The sequence below is a fragment of the Diorhabda sublineata genome, chromosome 2, assembly GCF_026230105.1.
Source record: "Diorhabda sublineata isolate icDioSubl1.1 chromosome 2, icDioSubl1.1, whole genome shotgun sequence".
Lineage (NCBI taxonomy): Eukaryota > Metazoa > Arthropoda > Insecta > Coleoptera > Chrysomelidae > Diorhabda > Diorhabda sublineata.
The window spans coordinates 1,927,249-1,940,074 of record NC_079475.1 but is presented as its reverse complement, the minus strand read 5'-3'; the positions used below and the strand labels follow the sequence as shown (position 1 = coordinate 1,940,074).

Below are 12,826 nucleotides of genomic sequence, written 5' to 3'. Positions count from 1 at the left end.
GGATGGCAAATTCAGCAACAATAAGAACACTAGATGATATTCAAAACGTTCTTTTTAACTTTAACTGGGAAAACATGCCGCAAGGATACGTTAAGAGCCGTTTAGAAGCCTTCCAAGACGAACGGAATCTGTAATTAGAGCGAGGGGCGGCAACAAACGCTATTATAAATTCATTGGTTGGTTTTACTTTAAGCACCGTTCATTTTTTTATATAGATGTTTTGTACAATTTTTTTGATATTTTCTGTTTTGATAAATCAAACTGATATAAAATAAATGTTGCAAAATGCGTATCTATTGGTGTTTTAATTGGTAATAATAATAAAATTCGAAAAACAAGCAACACATTTAAAATATTTAAAAAATAATGTGTGATGCGATAATTTTTGTGGGGTTTTTATTTTTGAAATATTTCAAGCTTAGACAATAAAAAACTATTGATAGATCTCTAAAGAATTTTCGAAAAAGATCATGAAATATTTCTGGGATCTTTCACTTATTCCTTTTGAAATCTTTCACAAATATTTTGTGCTGGCTGGATAAACTTGAAAAATGTGTGATTATGCTGAATGAACGAGTATTTTAGTATTGAAAGCTTGGAAAAAAATTTATTTTAGAAAATTCTATACAATTGTATTAGTAAAATTTTGTACAAGTCAACCCTGAATTCGTTGAATCAAAAACTGAGCTAAGAAAGCTAAAAATCCTCAATTAAATCATTTTTAGTTTTAGTTATTATTAAAAATAAGAATATGTTCGCATTTAGCTGTTTTAAATTAAGTAGATCAAGAGAAAAAGCCAAAAATAAAGATACAGTTTGTCCATTATACTGGACAGAAAAGCAATTGTGTTTTTTAATTGTCCAATGATTTTTGTCGGCCAATGAACTTAATAGGTTCCATATGTCATTATGAAGTAAAAAAATCAGCCTGTTGGTAATCAGTGATTACCAACGCAGATTCCAAGTGTCGAACTCCCTGTATGGCGCATGCTGTACGTCGAACAACATGAGTACTCGCTTTTTCAATTTATTAACCTTCGAATTATCAAAAATTCAGCCATTAATATAAGCGTGGTAAACTGACATAATTAGCCTGTCGAACAGGGAAAATGGCGCATTATTTTTGTCAGACAAATTTCTTTGAGGTAATAATAATGACTATTTCCTTCGAAAAATTTAAGCCAACCAAAAAGCTGTAATATTTTATGTTTACTTAGCAACGATCAAATTTCAGCGATAATACTGCACTAGTGCAAATTATCGATAATTTGCACTAGTGCCAAATTTTCGTCTAGGATTAATAAACATCATTTGGTTCGCGCACTCGAGAAAATTAAATTATCGACATTTGACATGCACTCGGGACATTAATATTGAATAATCTCCCGTTTGAAATAAATATCAATCAGTTGGTAATTAATTATTGGTAACTCGCCCAAATTACATGTTTACCACTCTCTACGGGGCGAAAGGCGCAAAATCGAGGAAAAAGTTTTCGGTCTTGACCTAAACAAGCGATTTACAAATTTCCAGCTTGTTGATCATCATCAAAAAAATTGGTCGAGGGCCCGCTCATCGCCCAAAGATTAATTTATGATAAATTAAGAAATGTTAGCATTGAAAATATTGAAATATCGAATAGACTGATTCAGTCGGTTAAGAATTAAAGAAGCCGTTATGGAGAAAAATTTTTAAAAAAATGGAAAAGATAAAGAATTAGTTGATAGTAAGAATAAATATTTAAAAAAACAGCAATTGAAAAATCTTTTAGATAAAAAGAAAGCTCTAGTCGAAACTAGTTGTCGAGATATTTCATCCAAAGATGATGAAATTGAAAAATTAAAAGAATAAATGAATAATTGTAAGATAAAGAAAAGAGTCGATCTAGACCTAAACAAGCGATTTACAAATTTCCAGCTTTTGGTCAACATCTAAAAAATGGCTCGAGGGTCCGAGAACTATAAGCAGTCTTTATTGATAGAAAATCATCATGAAAAAATAATTTGTATGTATTTGGTAAATTCTTTAAAATCATCTGGCGTAGCCATAATATCCAACCACAAACAATTTAGTTTTTTATAATCTGAGTTAAAATAATTTAGGATTTCATCTGGAAAGGATGATCTTCTGCATAACTTCTTGTATTAAGTATTTTATCAGCGTCAATCCCATTTCCTTATTCCTTTCATAATTTGTACAGACCGACCAACATAGCTTTGCCTCTGAAATGCGACAAAGACCGACTTTGCCCTTTCACCGGGAAGTAGAATCGAGAGAAGTTGATTGAATGCAGTACCCGAATCAACGTCGAAACAAATTTGGTATCGGTCGACGATAACGAAAAAAAAGTAGAGGATAGGAATTCCAATATCCTTATTCATTCGCAAGTAGAATATAATTAAAGGAATTATGCATAATCAGTATTTGGGAAAGATGGACAATCTTTAAATTGATGATTATTTAATGATTATTTAACTATTTTCAAGAATGTTTTGAGTACTACTGCCTATAGATTATAATACGATTTTTTCGCACTGTTGACACACTCTCAGATTGGTTTTCGTCAGGCAGTTCTTCTATTCCGTATAGATTACAATCTTCATCTTCCTGTTCTGATTCAGAGTCGCTATCCTCATCATTTAAATCAATAACCACATCACCTACGATAATGTCTATTATGGGTTCATTCGTCCTCAAATTTCTTCGCTCTTTTGCTAAGAGATTTCCACTGCCCTGGAGAAAATTCTCGCACAGTTGACACTATTCTCGTACTGTTGACACATTCTCAGATTGGTTTTCGTCAGGCAGTTCTTCTATTCCGTATAGATTACAATCTTCATCTTCCTGTTCTGATTCAGAGTCGCTATCCTCATCATTTAAATCAATAACCACATCATCTACGATAATGTCTATTATGGGTTCATTCGTCATGAAATCGTCCTCAAATTTCTTCGCTCTTTTGATAAGAGATTCCCACTACCCTGGAGAAAATCCTAGCACTGTTGACACATTCTCAGATTGGTTTTTGTCAGGCAGCTCTTCGATTCCGGATAGATTACAATCTTCATTTTCCTGTTCTGATTCAGTATCGCTATCCTCATCATTTAAATCAATAATCATATCATCTACGATAATGGAGAAATTCTTTAAAAAAATCATCGCAAAGTTGCATAACATCGTTGAAATTAAAATAATCCTCATTAACAATATATATACTTAATATAGACTTAATTTCCGAATATGATACGAGCTATTCAAAAGTGGTAATGAGTCAGCTAAGGACGAAGAACGGTCGGACGCCCTTCCACTTATAAACGATAAAAAATATGCAAAAATTGACTGTACCAGAGGTATTGGAACGTTTGAGGAAACTAATTACAAAGAAAGTGATACCTGAGAAATTGACTAGCTGTTATGTAAATTATCAGGATCATATCTCAAATTTTTAGCCCCTAAAAACTTTCTCGATTTATCATATCTACCTAAATCACCATATTTACCACCATCTGACTTTTAACTCTTCCTCAAAATAATTTTTTTCAAAGGAAACCATTTCTAGCTTTCATAAAGTTACTATAAAGTGTATGAAAGCCATTCAGGTAAAAAATGCTTCCAGTTATCGATTTAACATTGGGACAAGTGCATGGCAGGTCAAAAATAATTCTTTAATTAAATTGGATTCAAATCCGGATGATATGGTGGTAGTCACACAAACCGCTTATATTTTGGTAAATATTTCTCTGTGATAACCATGATTGCATCTCAACTTTTTTGGTCAATGTCGTTGGCATTTTGTCGATTTGTTTATTATGATAAGGTGCATTATCGATAACCACAACGCTCTTTGGCAGCAAATTCAGAATAAACTGTTCTGACACCCGTTTCTTACAATTATCAAAATTCATCTCATTATGATAACCACCTGTATTGCAATTAGATTTCCATCTTATATAAGCATCGGGCACAAATCCATTTTCTCCACCTGTATGTATTATGACATTACAGATCTATGTATGTGGCAATATTTCCAGGTTTTCCAGTTTTGTGGCCACCATGATAGTATGTTTGAATTCAGCTGTCCAAAATTTTACGATGGTACATAGTGTCCAACTACTTTTCATGTGCGTAGGCGTATTGCCTTCCAAAAACAAATATTTAAATACGACCTATAAAATGTTTTCTGTGTAAATAGATTGAGAACATATTGTATTTCGCAGTCAGACGGAGGCGGAAGCGAACAAACCAATTAAAATGTCATATTAGACAAATATATGAATAAGCGGAAAGCACCTCACAAAGTTACTTAAGAGAGAGAAAGAGGAAAATGCTTTATTGTTAAAAAATTGTTACAATTTGTAAACAATAATGCGGCTACATAAAATTACAAATAAAATAAAATTTCAATATACAGAATGAGTAACAAAATTATAGGTAAAAAGATGATATAGATTTGATTTCAATTGGCAAATGATTGTGCACTTTTTGGCATTGTAAAATATTGAGCTCTTTACTAATTCTGAACGTGGAGTAGGTAGGTAAAGGTCGTGCTCTGCATGGACAGCCATGCAACGTCCTATCAATGTGCTTACGAGTTAGGCAAACAGATTCAAAGATGAATAAGGAAGATTCAGAATTTTTAATCTTTTAAAAAAGTCCCTGCGGTGAGCCCTGCTGTTTAGTCCGAGTAAATATCTAACAGCTAGCACAGGGCAAGTAGCGTTAGTTAGTAGTTCGAGTTAATCTATTAATATATACTTTCGAGTAAAAAATACCAGTCGGTGATGCCAAAGTGTAGCTTTATCTGGAGATTTACCAGATTTTGCGATTATTTATTAAATTTTTTTGTCATATTACAGCACATAAAAAAAGTTTCAGTATCGGATCTGCTATTGGTTCCTCCATATCAGTTACCCTTGATGAATATTGATAATTTATTTCTTATATCTTAATTTTTGTAATTTGTATTACAAATATTCCACTAAATTATAAAATTTAGTTGTAGCTCATTAGTTGTATCACTTTAGTGGTATATAACTGAATTTTCTTTCGTCCCTGTATTGTTGGACTGATCTATAACCTCAACCTAACCTCTTTTAATATTTACAGGATCAGTATTAGTGTGGATCGATCACCGTTATTCATTTAGAGCGGCGTCGCAACAGAAAGGATGATGCAGAGGCAAGTAATAACATGACCTCTTATTCTTATCGTGTACATACTCATGTTGATGATAACTATACAATAATGGATGTAACAGATTGCCACAAAGCTTTTTCAGCCTTACACGGTATAATAAATCGTCGGGTGCAAACGTTAAAGAAACAATTGACCGAATTTGGTTAATCCCAAATAGATTTTTTTTACAAAATCTTTATTTCTGATACCTAAACAGTACAATGCTACTGGCACCAGGGCCTAAAATTTAACGAAACAACTAAAATATTTTAAATATAATAAAAAATAAAGTCAAATTATTAAATTTCTTATAGTTAAGGAAATAAATATTTCAGTCTATTTTTAGGAGATAACTTTTTAGGTCACAGCACATTTTTGTTCTGTTATTGTCTGCAGCCACATACTTAGTTTTATCAATTTCATTTTAAATGGATTCAAGTAAGTCTACGGTGGTAACGAGTGTGTTACTTCCTTCTTGAAATCCATACTGCTTTCTATCAAGTCCAAAAACTGCTCTGAACAAAAGTCTTGCTTTGATTACCTTTTCTACTATTTTTGAAATGTACTTATTAAGCAAATTGGTCTGTAATTCAAGACATCCCTTTTTGTGTATAGGGATTATTTTTACTACTTTCAGTTCTTCTGGAAATTTGCCACTTATCAGTATTTCATAGGTTAGTTGCACTATTTTATTTTCTATTTCATTAATCAAGAGATTTATATCTTCCTTTGATATGTAGTCGACTCCTGGTGTAGCTTTATTTTCAGTTCCTTGATTTATCTTAACTTTATCATCTTCCACTGATTCATAAGTTGTTGTCCTTCTTCTTATCGGAAATAAGAATTTTTAGGTTTTTTAATATTTGATGCAAGTTTGGGTCCAATGCTCGAGAAATGTGTATTGAATTCATCTACAATTTTTACTGCGTCTTATTTATCTTCTGATTACTACTCTTCTTCTATCTGTTTGTCAGCTCGTTTAGAGTCCAAGTTTAGTGTCCAAGTTTTCTTTGAGTTGCAATTTGCTTCCAAAATTATTCTCTCCACATATTGCTTTTTGAGGTATTTTCCCATGTTGTTGACTTTGTTTCTTAGTTTTTTAAACTCATTTTTAGCCTCTTTATTTTGCTGTAATGGTAAACACAAAAGCAAACCAAATCAACTGCCAAATTAATCTAAATTAAGAATTATCTCCTTCATTTACTCAAAGGGAGGAAATCCCACTATTCATTAAAAGATACATCAAGGGTATATTTGTCCGAAGAACTAAATAAAGCATAGAACGAGGATAACAAAAATCACCGTGTTGATTTGACATTTCATGAAATTTTTGATGGAAACTTCATTATTTCCTTTGATTTTCCTTGAAAGGATACATGCAGTAGTTATGATTTATTTAAATCTGAGATTACAGTTTTAGAAGATAAAATTGCAAAGGCTACTGATGAAGAAATTAGCGAAATAACTACATAAAAAGAAGAGTGAAAAAAAGTGAAAAGTTTTATTAAATAAAAAGAAACTGTCTCAAAGAAGCTAGAAAAAATGTTGAGGGAATTACCATTGACTTTCAAAAAAATCTACCTACTCCTAATATAACTACGTCTACTATAACTTAGTTATTTTCTATGATTCGTGCCCAGGCCAAAACAAGAACTTTACGGTTATATGTTGTCTTCGCTACACAGTTTGTACACTGTAACGATTTCAGACTGTTCCCCATAAGATGTCACTCTTATATAGTGCAATGCACATGAGGAATCCAACTGACAAAACGCCAGAGGATTATGGATGGATGTTTATTGATAATAAATATCATTATTACTGGTTTGACAAAGTACATCATTGGATCAACTGTCCTCAACAGAAGGTATTCCATTTATAATTTAAAAAATTCTTAGTTTTAATGTAACGATTATTATTTATATAATTTTACTTCTTTTATTACAGAATCTGAACAGTATGATACCAATAATTTTGAAGTTGACGATAACCTCATACATAGTAGTGTCAACAAGTGAAGAATATGATGAAGATTGATTTTTTAAATATTTATCATTAATACTGTATTATAAATTATAAAAAAGTATGAAGAACTCTGAAATTTTATATCAACTCATCACATACATTTAAAAACACGGAATCACATTTTTTTTATTTTTAATATATGATGATTCATATTATCTGTACTTACCTGTATTCATTTCCTGTTCGGCGCTCTCATCCTTTAAGGGCTCGTCAAATAGATGAAGATATACCTCGATGGCACATTTGGCAGCTTTAAAATAAAATGGATGACCCCGAAGAACATCTTCTAGTCTTAAAAGGCCTACATACGATCGTAGCGTCATTTTTCTCACACAATACGTATGAAAGTCAAACTGGTCTTCTATTATTTCGGAAAAATGCTGGAAAAAATGCACGTAATTTAGATCGCAGACTGTAGAGAGTTTATATGGATTTTTACATATAGTCATATAAATTTATAATGAGTTTTTAAATGAGTATAAGTTTTCGACTAGAAAAAACACACATTTTCCATTATAGTTTTTAAAGTCTATACATTTAACTCAGCTATGCTCTAACCCAGTGTTTTTCAATATGTGGGTCGCGACCCCTAGGGGGTCACGACCTTAGTCGGGGAGTCGCCAACTGAAAGAAAAAGGCAAGGAACATAATAAGAGCACAATTTTAGTCAGAAGAATGGGCTTGTTTATTTTTCAAAAGTTTATCAAATCGTGGAATTATTTTTGAAACGTTAATAATCAAATCGTTTTCTAATTGCAGTCTATTTCTCTTTTTAGTCTTTATGTCTACCATTGCAGAAAACGTCAGTTCACACAAGTATGAAGTGGCGAATGGCACTAATAATTTTAGAGCTTCCCTTGCTAGCTCTGAATATTCGTGTTTTCTTTTCATCCAAAACACGTCGACGATTACCTCCTTGAGCACGTCATTTAAATCAGAAGGTACTACCTTAGCAGCTAGAGCCTGTCGATGAAGAAAACAGTGAGTCCAGAATATGTTTGGCATTATCGATTTTAATTTCGCAACGAGTCCGCTATTTTTGTCAGTCATAGCTTTAACGCCATCGCTACAAATAGCGATACATTTTTCCAATCAATATCGTAGTCGCAAGTGCTTTCTAAAAACATATCGTACAAACACTGGCCAGAAGTGTTTGCAGGAAGTGCTATGCAAAATAAGATTTCTTCCATGATACTCTCGTCTGTTTCAAAGCGCACAAATACATGAAACTGAGCACAATCTGAAACATCTTTAGATTCGTCAAACTGCATGGCAAAATGTAGGCTTTAATTTTTCGATTACTTGTTCTTGAATATCATTGGTCACATCATTTATTCTGCGTGAACAGGGCCGGATTAAGCTAGGGGCTTGGGGGGGCTATAGCCCCGGGCCCCATCATTTGGAAATCATTCTGTATTTTTTGATGTGTTGATACCACAAATCTAACGTATTGATATTATTTTGTGAATTTTTCCGGGTTTTCGAATTCCTTAAGGGGGCCCCGTCATTATTTTAGCCCCGGGCCTTATAAAATCTTAATCCGGCCCTGTGCGTGAAATTATATTATCAGTGGTATGTTTTTCCACTTGTTTGCCTCCTGCTTATTGACCATAATTTCAACCATATCAAGAGCTATTAGCAAAATAAGATTTTCGGCAATTGTATGTGGTTTCACTTAACTGAGTGAGATGAGAGTTGAAACAAAAGAACATTGCGGACAGCGGCGGGTGGTGCGCGCGAGGCACTTCCTGTCGCCGCAACAACAATACGTCGCAGTTTGGCTCGCGTGAGTTGGCATCCAAATTAAGTCGCGGGTAGCTTTACCAACTTACCTTTTACCTACTTTCAACTCTCGCGGCTTGTAGAATAGATCTGAATATAAATAGATAAATGTATCAAAATAGAAAAAAATCATTAACGTAGACTTTTCATTAAATTATATTATTTCTTAGTCTTTCTATGACACAAGAGGGTCGCCAGAATTTTTCAACTTGTAAAGGGGTCGCGAAATCAAAAAAATTGAAAAACACTGCTCTAACCGTTTCAACCTTTACAAATTTCTCTCGCTTGTTGTATATACTTTGGTTGGAACCATATGGAAAACTTTCAATTTTCGGACTTTCAGGGTAGAATTGAGTACAGTAAAGCATCAATTATCCGAACGTCCTATTATTAGAACGGGTTTTTATTACTTTCAATAAAATTGAACAAAAATGAGATTATTTTTCTCAGAACGTCTATAACCGAAGCCATAATTAATTATTTATCAGAAACTGCTTTGTTACATATTTTTATCTAGTTCATAAACGTGTGTCTGTTCCATGAAATCAGAAGTTGAATAATACTTAGAGCTATATACCTAATTTGTTCATTGCATTTGATTCTGTGAAACTCTTTCCATTAAAACCGTTCTTTATGAGGTGTATACCACATTTGTGTTAAAACATGTCAACATAAAGAAAACGAGTGGTTCTATATAAAATCAAAATAAATGAATAAAAAATAAAAATTTCGATTATCCGAATTTTTAATCATCCGAACAACCTCTGACAACATTAGTTCGGATAATCAACGCTCTACTGTATAACTATTGGGTTCTGCAATGAAACGGGAAAATTTCTTAAACAATTTTTTTGAAAACTACATCTGCCAAATGTCCTCTGTTCACACTACCATTCATGTAGTCGATCCTGAAAGATCTGCATAACTCTTTGCAGCATATCAACAGGTATTGCTGCAATCTAGTCACGAATTTTTTACTTTAGGGCGTGCATCTTGGATGGATCAGTTTCAAACACTTTCATTTAAAAATAACCTTATAAAAAGAAGTCGCAAACAGTAAGGTCGGGAGACCGAGGGGACCAAGCGATATCCACGTTTTAAGAAACGACACGCCTTGGGAATAAAGCATTCATTGAAATTCTTGCAGTGTGGATTGTTGTACTGTCTGTTTTCATTAACTGGAAAGCGGTGAAGTTCAGGTGTGAGGAAGTTCCGAATCATTGCAACATATCTGTCAGAATTAACGAACCGATGATTCCATTTGCCGACAATGAACACCATATTGTCACTTACTAAGTATAGAGAGGTGTTTCATGAAGCAAACGAGGGTTCTCCTCCGCCCAGTACCTAAAATTTTGTTTGTTTACAAAACCGTAGAGGTGAAACTCATCCACAAGTTGTTAATATGGTCATAATTTTCTTCCAACCTGGCAAGCATAACCTCACAAAATCTGAGACGCTGTTGATATTCACCAACCTGTATTTCATAGGGGTGATATCGAAGATCTTGATGGGAGTAGATTTCTCACCGATCTGTCAGTTATTCGAAGGTGTATGGCATGACGGACGGTCGATAGACTTCTTAACGTGGTATATTAAAATGGCGTATAAAATTTCGACGTGTTTGCACTAAACTCTAACCATTTTGATAATAAGTCTTAATTGCGTAGCCGCGATGTTCATCCGTCTAACGCTCCATTGTAGACTAAATGGCAAGCCACTTGAGACCCGGCAGGCCTGTGAGGGTATTCCCTACCACTTCATCGCGCGCTAAAAATAATTCTGCATATCATGTGACGATATATATATCAACCTACCCTATCAACTTCGTGACATTTTTTTAGTGCTTCCCCATACTTTTCCAGTCTCTGGTACGCCAGCGCACATTCAGTCTGGAACCACATACACTGCATTTCGTTTAAATTTTCCATTGCAGAAACTCCTTCACGTGTAAATTTTCCGCAAGTGTCTTCCGCTTCTTTCACATAATTCGCACGTAACATATATTTCGCGCATTTTGAATTTATATAACGATCAGCCGTATCTAGAGCTTGCGCCTCATCTAACCATTTGTAGGCTTCCTGGGGATTACTAGCATGCTGTAATAAAATATAATTAAATTGCATTTCTTTGCTACAAGTTTGATACAAATATATGTATGAGGTACATTGTCATCGAATCATATCAATTAAAAAAAAAACGAGAACTAATGAGAAATGGAGAACTAGACAATAAACTAAAACACCAGTAATATAAAAAAAACGAGAACTAATGAGAAATGGAGTACTAGACAATAAACTAAAACACCAGTAATATAAAAAAAAAAACAACACAAATTGACTTTGTAAGAAAATGGAAAATATACTGACAGGCAACCAAAGATAAACAACAAGATATTCATGAGGACTCAACTTGTTCCTTGAAGAGAAAATGATTAAATTCTACTGAGACTCATAAGTTTTATGATGGCTACAGAGGTGGTTGTTATACAGATTTTAAAATCGGTGGATATTTTAAAAACAGTAGGGAGAAAGATAGAATAATTCTTCCACTCAGCAAAAAGTTTTCAGGTATCATACCAACAAATACATTGGACACGAACCATATATATTAAAAGTACTGGCAGAAATAATAAATGACTACAAACTGAAATTGGCTATTAACTAAGGATTAGGGCTGATAGGATCTTCCCCGCTCTTAAAAAAAATAGTAGGAATATTTGATACAACAAATAGTTAAAATTTCAAGAAGTATTCTTAGCAATAAGTTACATATCAGTAAACTGGGAAAAGGGAAAGATCCTCTTCATACCAAAAATAGATAAAAGTGATTGGACAAACTCGAAACCATCGTTTACACTTAAAAAGATGGTGGATAACCAAATTAGAGAAGTAAATTTCGAAGTCCGGTACATGGCAGTCAACAGGCACCTGCGACTTCTTAGATATTTTGTTAGCTTTTGATAACACGTCTCATGAGGTTGTGAAATGCACACTGAAGATGAACGGTGTGATTCAGCCATTGGGTGAATCGCCATGGGAAAATTTGAAAATACCCTGTGTGATATCCAGTAGGAAGGACTGGGACTATTCTCGTGTAAAACCATAGTGGATCTATTCAAACAGAAAAAGAGTATGAGAAATGTGTTAAAACATATCGAGGGAAATTACCTCCAAGAAATGTTGAATCTTTATAATTGAATGTATTTTTTTATCGTATCGATGACCTTTTAGTCTATTTTCTAAATACTGAGATGTCTGTCCTATGTAGACAGTGTCACAATTAATACAAGGCACTTGATAAATAATATTACTTCTCATGTTTTTTGGTGTTTTAGATTTTAGTTTAGTGAACTATTTGGATAACTAATTATGACCTTTATGATTTATACTAATATCATATTTAATGATATTATGATTCGAAAGTTGTTGGAAAAGTCCTTGAACATATGGTAAGGAGAAATGTTTTATATTTTGATGTTTTGTTTCTTAATTAATTATAGAATCTGTTTATCCTTTTCTTGAAAATGTTATTTATCATTTTTTCCGGATAATTATTTTCTTTCAATGCAGTTTTTGCTTTTTGAATAGCTAAATTCTGGATCTGATAGTTGGATCAAATTTATTATGATTGATCTTTTTTATGACAAAGGATGATACATTCAGATTCCTACAATCTATGTTACATTTCTCTATATCTCATTCCTAATTCTTCCTATCCACTCTTTCGTTTTTGGTGTTCCGCTCTTATATTCTATGTTATATTTCCAAATATTCCTTTGACAACATCACCTTTTAAATTCTCATTAAATATTTGTACCATAATAATTTCCTGGATTCTATTG

General features: G+C 33.2%; 1 protein-coding gene across 1 annotated transcript in view; it reads right to left on the bottom strand.

Annotated features, from left to right (window-relative positions):
* Nucleotides 1-12,826, bottom strand: part of LOC130452658 (N-alpha-acetyltransferase 16, NatA auxiliary subunit) — a 157,470-nt gene that overhangs the window by 137,762 nt on the left and 6,882 nt on the right. Inside the window, exons 7-8 of the mRNA XM_056792021.1 lie at nucleotides 10,800-11,081; nucleotides 7,367-7,580 (exon numbers count right to left, since the gene is read on the bottom strand). Of these exons, the coding sequence (XP_056647999.1) occupies nucleotides 7,367-7,580; nucleotides 10,800-11,081 (496 nt within the window). The remainder of the gene's footprint in view (nucleotides 1-7,366; nucleotides 7,581-10,799; nucleotides 11,082-12,826) is intronic.